At 45.3% G+C, this 10,715-nt stretch overlaps 1 protein-coding gene across 1 annotated transcript; it reads left to right on the top strand.

Moving 5' to 3' along the window:
* The first annotated feature begins 1,063 nt into the window (after nucleotides 1-1,063).
* On the top strand, nucleotides 1,064-4,538 carry LOC127313871 (histidine--tRNA ligase, cytoplasmic). The gene is made up of 6 exons (XM_051344351.2): nucleotides 1,064-2,023; nucleotides 2,167-2,346; nucleotides 2,615-3,010; nucleotides 3,329-3,610; nucleotides 3,900-4,043; nucleotides 4,124-4,538. The coding sequence occupies exons 1-6, from the start codon at nucleotides 1,100-1,102 to the stop codon at nucleotides 4,424-4,426; spliced, it is 2,229 nt and encodes a 742-aa protein (XP_051200311.1). The 5' UTR covers nucleotides 1,064-1,099; the 3' UTR covers nucleotides 4,427-4,538.
* The last annotated feature ends 6,177 nt before the right edge of the window (nucleotides 4,539-10,715 follow it).

Genomic DNA, 10,715 nt, shown 5'->3' with positions numbered 1-10,715 from the left:
AAGAAACTGAGATCAGAATGAAGGAAGTGACAAAGACAAACGCGGCCAACAAGAGAGACATCATAATGCTTCATATATTCATAGCAAGAGTGAGGAACATAATTAGTTGTCTGATTACCAAATTGCAAAGCAATTCATCTCCTACTAATTTACAACCCAAACTTCTACTCCAAAATCCTACTACATTGCTACAGCCTACACTTGTACTCCAAAAGGATACACCATTGCTCTGTGCTAATTCATCTTCAACTTGCTGAAACCATATGCAAAAGTGGCCTTCTCCTACTACTACAGGTCCATTTTCATCTACCCGGAAGCAATCTCGACCTTCTTTCATCGCCGCATGCACGTACTGCCTCCTAACAATCTCCATCGCGCCTAGGGTTTGTTGGCACGAGGGATGGCAGAAGAAATCGCCGTCGGGATTGCTGGCGACGGAGGCGGAGATGGTGGAGGAGAAGGTAGTCGATATTCGGGAGGAAATGGTGGACGGGAGGCGGCCTGACCGGAGCGCGTGAGTGAAACAGGGACGGCGGAGGAAATCCCGTCGGTGTGGAGACGGTGGAGGAGTCGACGGAGGTGGAGATGGTGGAGGAGTCGACGGAGGTGGAGATGGAGAGAGGCGGTCGCCGCCGCGCGAGCGAAATTGGGGAGGATGAGGGCGGGGCCGCCGCCTTGTGGTGCGGTGTGAGCGGAGTGAGAACCAGGGGAGGACGAGGTGCGGCTCGACCGGGTGGCTCGCACATGTGCGACTCGACCAAGCGCTAACGTGGCCCAAAACCAGTCCGACGTGGCGCAAAACCAGTGTTAAAACCGCTAATCATCTTCTGGGGCTAATTTGCCAGGTTTTGCAAAGTTAGGGGTGTGATTTGGCCCAGTTTAAAATTAGGGGGTTAGCGCCTCAAACTTGTGGGAGTTATGTGGACTTCTCTTTTTAATATTATCAACTCCTTTTTCCGAAAAAAAGAAGAGAGAATGACGACCCGTTAACTAACTTGGCCCTTGCATTTTGTTCACGTTGAGAGTAACCGTCAAGAAAGCCCAAGTTTATAACATCCCCATCGAATCCACTACTAGCCCTGCTTTATTTATCCCCAAAATGGCAATGGGTAATCCCGCCTCACCCACGGCCGATGGCCTAGCCGCCGTCGCAGCCGAGATTGTGTGCTGCGCGCCCCCCCTCGCCCGCGTCGCCGACGCCGTCGCCGCGCTGTCCTGCGAGGCCGCGCGATGGGACTCCGCGGCGGCGTTCGACGCGCCCGCTTCAGGCTACTCCACCAAGGACCAGGCCGACGTCGCCGCCGACCTCAAGATGCTCCTAAGAGGGCCCAGCAGGCTCGCGGGCTCCCGCGAAGCCGGAGGCGCTTCCGCCAACTCCTTCGCCGACGTGCCCAGCGTGAACGGGAACTTCCGTCAGGCAGTGCGCGCGCTCGACGCGGCGCAGGTCCGGGTCGTCGACCTGGACGCCGGTCAGGGGAAGGAGGACCTTCTGATGCTGCTGGCGACGCAATTCGCAACCTCGGCGCACTTTATGTGCAAGATGAGCGTCGATCGAGCGAGGTTCTGCGCCGGGACCATCGCCGACGCCAGGCTCAGGGAGGAGCTCGTTGCCGCCGGTGGCGCCGATGTCGGCGACCTCAAGGGGACGCTTGCTGAGATGATCACTGATTCGGATGCCGTGTCCGTCCTGGGGCGAGTGCACGAACAGTTGCTCAAGCTCAGAGGCTGCCTAGCGTGGGAGGCAGCTGTGGCCATAGCAGTGATCGAAACCGCCCACAGTACAATCCAGAAGCCACGAGCTAGCGTGGATGGCAATTCTTCTGTATTGATGCTGCTCAGGGATCATGTCACGGATGGAAAGGATGTTCCCGGCGTGAACTCTGCAGCACTGGTTGAAGATTGGAGAACCAAGCTGTCGTCGCTGTTTGATCCCAGGCGCCCTGAATTTGAGACCCTCGTGGAAAAACTCAAGGGGATTTTAGAGGACAAGAAAGAGAAGAGGAGATTGCCTAAAATTCCAAAGGTAAGAAATATTTGGAGCACTGTCCGTGTTTGTTACTCCACTGTCTTTCTGCTCCAATGACACATTGAGTAGATTTTAGAAGCATCTGTAGTCTGTCAGTTTTGTACTTCGTTTATCTTATTATTCATCCTTACTCGTTTTAGGGAACACGTGACTTTGCGGGACGGCAAATGGCCATACGGGAGCGTGCGTTTTCGATAGTAACAGGCGTGTTTAAGATGCACGGTGGTCTTGCACTTGATACACCTGTATTTGAGTTGAGAGAAACCCTTATGAGCAAATATGGTGAAGACTCCAAGTTGATATATGACCTTGCTGATCAGGTACAGTTTCAACGTTTTTCATACTTATTAGATGGCAGTGGACAGGTTTTGTCTCGTAGAAAATCCCGAAATTTGTTTTATTTATCATGTTGCCAGTTCTTTATATTAAATTATTAGTATTGGACAAGGTTCATAGTAGAATTTTTAGTATTCGGGGCATTCGATAATTTGGTCATTCCTTTGTTAGTACCTTGCATACTCCGACGTTACATTTATTAAGCTCTCTTATTGCTGATGGTTTCAAGTCTTACGAACAAATAACCTGCAGGGCGGTGAGCTCTGCTCTTTGCGGTATGATCTGACTGTTCCATTTGCCCGGTATCTTGCCATGAATAATCACATAACTACAATGAGGAGATACCAGATAGCAAAAGTATACAGGAGAGATAAACCGTCAAAGGGAAGATATCGAGAATTCTATCAATGTGACTTTGACATTGCTGGAGTGTACGAGCCCATGCAAGCAGATTTCGAGGTTATCAAAGTTTTGACTGAATTGCTGGATAAGCTAGATATTGGCATGTATGAGATAAAACTAAATCACAGAAAGCTGCTTGATGGAATGCTGGAGATTTGTGGCGTGCCCCCTGAGAAGTTCAGAACAGTTTGCTCCAGTATTGACAAGCTCGACAAACTAACATTCGAAGAGGTGAAGAAGGAACTGGTAAGGATCCGAACTCCTTTTTCTGCTTCGTTTCAAATGGGTGGTCTACTTTTATGGTGCGTGATCTTGGTATGGATTTATTTGTCTTGGAGACGTTGCTTTTGAAGAGTCTGAATTTCAGATGTTGTCTTGGTGGTGGATGCATTAGTGTTGCTAGGGTCTGGGATACTGTAGCGGGATTTTTATTTCTTAGTTTTCTTTTTCTCCTTTTTGGCTGTGTGCATCTGTAATGTTATTAGGACATTGTGTTATTGCAGAGGCTGGGTGTAATTGGTATCTTCTGATATTAATATATTCCCTTTATCAAAAAAAAAAAAGGTTGAAGAGAAGGGTGTATCAGATGAAACCGCTGAAAAGATTGGCAATTTAGTGAAGACAAGAGGACCACCGCTACAAGTTCTGATGGAACTCGGAAAGGAAGGTAGCAAGTTTATTGAGAATGATGGATCTGTCGTTGCACTGAATGAATTGGAAATATTATTCAAAGCTCTAGAAAAAGCAAATGCGATAGACGTGATAAGTTTTGATTTAAGCCTTGCCAGAGGCCTTGATTACTATACTGGTGTGATATATGAAGCTGTGTTCAAGGGTACCACACAGGTTCGAATTTTTCATCCATATATTTGCCTCACCTGTTACCTTGTTAGTGTTCCCAGTTAATCTCATATTTTACTTTGTGAAATCATATTACTTCATACAGACACTGATTTATGTTTTCAGTTATAGTCACCATTTTATGCTATGATTGCTCGATACACTGGATTCTGAACCTCAAATCATATTTTTACAATTGCTTCTTCTATTGCACATTGATGCATTATCCAATATCATTTTTCCAACAAAGGAAATGACTCTTCATTTGATTCATGTGATAACTCTGTTGCAATAGGTTGGCTCCATTGCGGCTGGTGGCCGTTACGACAACCTAGTGGGTGATATTGTTGCTGGCAAGCAAGTCCCCGCTGTTGGCGTCAGCCTTGGAATGGAAAGAGTCTTTGCGATCATGGAAGAACAGGAGAAAGAAAAGAACCAGGTATATTCCTCAATGCCCCTGCCAATTTCCATCGAGTCGTTATCAAGTTGGAATAGCGGATTAAAATTCTAATATCACAGGAGACCCGGACCACCGAGACGGAGGTTTTGCTGTCGATTCTAGGGAAGGACCTTACATTGGCAGCCGAGCTCGCAAGCGAGCTGTGGAGGGCTGAGATAAAAGCGGAGATCAAGCTCAGCACCAGGGTGCAAGACCACATAAGATACGCGACACAGTCAGGAATTCCATGGATGGTGATAGTTGGTCAGTCCGAGATAAGGGACGGGAAGGTGAAGCTGAAGAATATTAGTGCTCGCCAGGAAGAGGAGGTTCCGAGGAAGGATTTTGCTCACGTGCTGAAGCAGAGGTTAACTAATCCCTAGAGATGAAAAATCTTAGGAAGATGTGAAGCTGTTTGCTACATTGATCTTGATTTTTTTCCTTCAACATTCATTTTTGTCAATGTTGATACGTGCTACAAAGCTCTTTGATTTATACTGATCTTTTTAATTTACTTGCATGCAAAAACTGAATGACTGTTTTCTGTGTGAAACTTATTCAGTGGAATAACATTAATACTGCATTTTCATTTGTCAAGCAAGACAGTACTCAAAGAAGTCTTGTTTATTGTTTAGTGTTTAGTTAGCTACCGAGAGTGTTGTTTACTGTTCTCATTTTTCTTGTGGCCTGAGACAACAAAACAGAGAACGAATGTTTCCACGCCATTCTCAAAGAAGTCTTTTTTTGAGGCTTGCCAATTACTATTAGGCACTATAATATGCCTTCAATTCTGCAGGAAATTCCAAATTCACTCTAACAAAAAATTAACCTTTTAACGGGGCACTCTTGACATATTTATTCCACTAGTTCCTGAGGATGCAGCACTATCATGTGTTATATGCAAATCTGTTCGGTTCGGAGCTTTGACAGCAGTGACAGCTTGTTAAGTATTGACCGTTTAGCTGCTGTAAATTCGAAACGATGCAATGGGTTTCGCAATTTGCAAGAGCGCCCTAAACGCTTGAGAAACAAATACACAATCCTCATTGGCCGTTTAACCCTATGGTAGATTCAGAGGGCTCTTGAGAAACAAATAGTCAAATACACAATCCTCATTGGCCGTTCAACCCTATGGTACATTCAGAAGGCTTTTTTTCTTTTGAGATCAAAGCTGCAATATATTAAATAGAGGCACGCTCAGATGCCAAAAGGTCTACAACAAATTCTGGAGGGTCAAAGTTCCCACACCTTACAAACTTTATTCTTGCAACTAAATTTCGCTAAACAATGCGCTACACCACTTCCACTGCGGCGCACATGCCTGATTGAGTGATCGACGAAGCCGTGCAGCAATGCTTTGGTCTCCTCCACCAATGATCCATGAAGAGACCGATCAGTATCGCTACTCCGAAGATCTGTCACAGGCAATCCGACTCAAACACACCCTTTGTATTTCCTTTTCCCTTGCTGGTATCAATGCTTCTTTACAAGCCAGGAGCTCAATTTGCTCTGGGTGGGGTATTGAAGAGAAAAAGCGGCTAGATCCCCCGAAGAACCTGCCATGGTGAGCCCTGAGAATCACACCACTACCTCCAATGCCCTCGAGCAAAGACAGAGAACGACACACAATCACCGACGGAGCAGCAATTTGAATCTCATTGCGTGCCTCGTTTCTAGCGAGCCAGGCCTGATACATAATCATCACAGTGATACTAAGCTCCTTGTCATCTAGTTTCACTAGCCAGTCCAATAACCAACCATACAGATCACATTGTGCATGAACCGTGGCATCTGGTCCTTGAAAGGGCATTCCAGTAAATTGACTAGCAGACTCCCAAATTGCTACCGAGTGTGGACATTTCCAGAACCTGTGCAGAAGGAACTCCTCGCGATTACAAGCAATACATCTAACTCCTTTGATGTCCCTTTGCTGAAGCTCATTACCTACTGTTAGTCCATTCTGGATCAGTCTACACATGTATCTTCGCTATACCATGGACCTCTGCCGCCCCAAAGGGCAAGCCAGCCCTTGTGCTCATGGAAATTCCTAGATGGTCCCTCCCTACCTGTTCCATCAAGATTTGGCTGCATCTTAAATTGTATGCCGATTTTGTTAAGCTTCATGCACTAGCCACTTGAACCAAAAGTCCGAACTGATGGAAAGGGCTAGGCAATCTACTTTATACACTTCACAACACCCCCACTCGCGTGTGACGGGAGAAGAGAAAGTCAACACGTGAAAGAAGAAGAACACACCGAAACAGAGCATCAGCGGTGGCTAAAAGAGGGGGAACAATAATTTTTAGACTTAATTGCGAAAACCATGTGAAAGCTAGGATTTGAACTCGAGACCTGAGGCTCTAATACCATGTTAAGCATCATGCACTAGCCACTTGAACCAAAAGTCCGAACTGATGGAAAGGGCTAGGCAATCTACTTTATACACTTCACGACAGATTTGACACTAAATGGTACATTCAGAAGGCTGAGGACATGGAGCAGACAGCCAGGTTGGTGGAAAAAGAAGACGTACGAGAGGATGGAGGAGAATAGAATGAAGGGAAAATCTACACGAAAGCGCCGCACGCGTGTCTAACCGTGCGGCGGTTGCGTTAAGATTTGCGCGTTTTTATCTAAGGTGGCCGCACAGAGGACGACGTGACCAGCCTTATCCCCTCGCGGTCTCTCCTGTCCACTCGTTTCCTCCTCTGGCTGTGTCTCAAATCACCACTAGTGCTCTGCCAATCCACCGGCGACGAGCGCAGCGCCGCCGCCGCATGTGCGTGACGTGGAGGCTTCCGCTCCTAGCTAGCCTGGGCAGCCGCCATCTATCTATCCCCCACAAAATTGCCCGCCTCAGGCTGCTCGACGCCGGCGGCTTCGACCCCATCGCCGAGGAGCCGCATCCTCCCCACGTCGCCAATGGCCGCGACCCCACTGCCCTCGCCTGCGCCATCTCCACCGAGGCCAGCGTCGTGCTCGCCATCATGCGCTGCAGCCTCAGCCGCTGCCGCCGAGCACCCGCTCATCTCCTGCCTCGTGACACTGCGCCGCCACATCTTCTCCTCGGCCGCTGTCGCTTCGCCCTTACTCCCAGATGCCACGCTGCGGCCCTTCTCACGGGGCACTCCCTCGATACCGGCCGGGCTACGCGCTATGGGAGGTCGTCGACGCCGTCACCAGCTGCTGATTCGAGGACGAGACGGAAGCCAACGCTGAGGAGTCCGTGCTGATGCGGATGCTGCAGGCGCTGCTCGCCTGCCTGCGCACCGGCCGCCCCTGCGCTGGGAAATTAACCAGCACGTATGCACCTTCGTCAACACCTACTTCTGCATCCTTCACCAGTTCATGGGTCCGACGGCCAGCATGATTTTTGCCTGAATTCTCCTCTCTCCGTCCATCTCGACCTGGTGTTTTATTAGTGCAGATTTTACTGGATATTTTTCATGTGAACTATCTCGAGTATCCCCTGAATTGCATGTGTCTCCCATCTTTTTGGAGGACGAAGATTCATCACAATTTTTAGCACAAAATCTGCTTTGCAACTATGAATTGCAAATCTGGCAGCTAGAAATTTTGAATTTGGCAACACCGTGTAGTTGTTAAATAAACTGGATGTTATTGCTAATTAACCTGATTGTTGCTGCAAAATAATCTGGTGGTAGCTACTGGAATTTTTGCATCTAGTGACAGGTAAAACCGTATAGTTGTTAAATAAACTGGTAGTTCTCGCTAAATAACCAGATAGTTACTGAATATAATCTGGTAGCTACTGGGATTTAGGCATGTAGTCACAGGCAAAATCGTGTAGTTGTTAAATAAACTGATAATTATCGCTAATTAGCCGGGTAGTTGCTGCAAAATAATCTGGTAGCTACTAGAATTTTGTAATCTAGTCAGAAGGCAACACTATATAGTTGTAAAATAACGTGGTATTATTGCTAATTAAGCTAGTAGTTATTGCAAAATAATCTGATAGCTACTAATTTGATAACTATAGAGAAAGTGGCATTTGTTTCAAAAATCTGCTAGCCTCTACCAAAATAACCTGGAAACTGTTATCATTTAAATGGTAGCTGTCTCAAACTAAAAGCTAGATTTTTGTGGTACAAAAGATTTTGTGAAAACTGCTCGCCCATGCAAAACTAATTACAAGCAAAAAAGGTGGTGCACAAAGTGACACTCTAGCCACAGCAAACACATGAAAGCATGACTTATCGGTTGGACCAGCGGGACAAGTGGTGCATGTGCTAGCTGCCATGCATGCGCGCTCACTCTCCCAGCTCAAGCCGCACACGACGCGCTTAAACAGAAATTGACTTTTGGCTGCCATTTCACGTGGTGGGGTTGGGAGAATCCGCCGCACGGAAATGCATTTGTGCGGCGCCGCCGGGTAGTGCTGTCCTAGAATGAAACGAACTGGAGTGGCTTGGCAGCCTAGTACTAGTAAGTGTCAACCCTTTGGTGCAGCTTTCCATTGGTTCAGCTTCCAGGCAGCAAATCTGGCTCTAGAATACCAACAAAACACACTAAATCTTACCCCATCGGTTGATCGATATTGCTGGTAGATTTTGCAATCCACGCCAGAGGAAATATGGAACACCAGACGAGTTTGTTTGATTATGAGCTTTGAGAAATGAGAACAGCTACTCATGTTTGGCTAAGTGAGTTAAATAGCTGGCCAAGTTTGCAAAAAATTCAGGAAGAGGAAAGCATGAACAGGCTATAGAGTAGAGAACTACAGACAGCCCTCACTCCACAAAACAATCCAATTCATGTTCTGCATCAGTAGTTTCCAACCTGTCATAGAATTTTCACAAATCCAAGTACAACATCACTAACATAGCAGCCCACAACAATAGCCAGCTTCAAAACATTCTCAAGAGTATGACACTCTACACAGCAACTGACTTCTAATAAACATAACATGCCGCAATAGTTTTCTGTGCAAGCAGCAGTACTGATCGAACATAGGTGAACCATCAGAAACAATATCAACAACTTGCCCAAAGTATTGCACACAGATTAGAGTATTATTACAATATAATACTTGAACCGCCATATTAATACAGCAGATATGAAAGGCAAATATAACCAGTACACGATCCATGAATTAATTCAATTAGGGTTGAGTTATACAAAGGCAGCACAAAAAAAAGTATGTACCCAATGCAAATTCTGCTCTTAGGCTCACAGCATTGCAGTGACAAGAACAGAACATTGTTAGCTTCTTAATTTAATAAGCCTAATCAATCAAAGGCTGATCATCAGCAATGTTCTTTAACTACAACTTATGTTACTGCTTCAATAAAATTAGTCACATGAAGTGCTTGTTTGGACTCTTTTGTTTTGTGTACTATATGCATACACAAATTGGCCTATGATGTGATGTATCTGTTATTTCTTTCAAATCTAACTTGGTATCGGAGCTTTAGCAAGCGCTAAAGCTCTAATACCATGTTAAACTTGACTGAAACAACACATACATCTTCATTGTAGGTCAATTAGTCTACGCACACAACACACATGCACACAAGAGACCAAAACAAGGACAACACTTGACTAATCTTATTCTTGCAGCATATATCCTATCATCATAGATGAGGAGACAATAACAAGGTATGATGAGTGAAGCAAAGATGGTCTGCCAAATAGATTAACTAAGATATGAACAGTACACAGTGAAGAAAACTGCTATACTTGTTAATTTCAAGGGCATAAAATGGTTCCAAGCCTAGTGAGACAAATGCTTTACACCACATGCATGCCACCAAATAATGCTCTAATGTGGTTAGATTCAAGTCCTATTTTACAACAAAAAATGCACCTCTTATCTTTAATTGATAACCAATCTAGCATCAAGGCCACAATGATAAAACAGATTAGGGTTAAGGTTTACGTTTGTAACTTCAACATTACTTTAGGAATTGGGAGCAGCAACTAATGCCTTATATATTAACTTAAAACACGAAATTTTAAGCTGCAGTAAGCTAGAAGCCAACAACATAATTAAGATGGCACCACAAGCTAACATGCATCCTCTCTCTGTTTTGGATAGTCAATTTAGCAAAAAAACAAAGAACTGCTGAACACTAACAAGGGAGCCCAGCAGAAAACAAGCAAATGCCAGGAGGATCTCAAGCATGAAGTTGTGCTCAAGCCCTTCAAAAATCCTAGTCCAGCAGCAGATACTGTTTGATCCGACTATTGTGCCATGTGTGGTGCACTATCAGTGGATTACCATATAATGTATCAGTTGTTTCTCTCAAGGGTAAACATGGTATAAAAGATATAGCTCAGTTCCTACTATGATACCACTGAGAGAAACAATTGATGCACCATCCTGGTAAGCCAAAAAAAAAAAGGCTTACTTGTATGCCTTGAAGATGTGTATATAGCAAAACAACGACAGAGGGCTGTTATTGTACTGGCATGTATACATATAAGTAGTTAGTGCAACCCAACATGCTTGGTGGCTAAGTGCAGCTTAGAAGGCAGTGAAAGGAATAATCTGGAGACTAATTCAGTACGATGGGTAGTTACTTAACACCAACGGTTAATAGAATCCTACACAAATATTACACATATGAAACCACGGCCATAAATAGGAAACAACACAGTAAAAGAGGGAGTGGATGCATCACAAGTCGACAACAGACAAGGCTAGCAATA

The sequence above is a fragment of the Lolium perenne genome, chromosome 7 (assembly GCF_019359855.2).
Source record: "Lolium perenne isolate Kyuss_39 chromosome 7, Kyuss_2.0, whole genome shotgun sequence".
Taxonomy (NCBI): Eukaryota; Viridiplantae; Streptophyta; class Magnoliopsida; order Poales; family Poaceae; genus Lolium; species Lolium perenne.
This window is presented reverse-complemented; position numbering and strand designations above follow the sequence as displayed.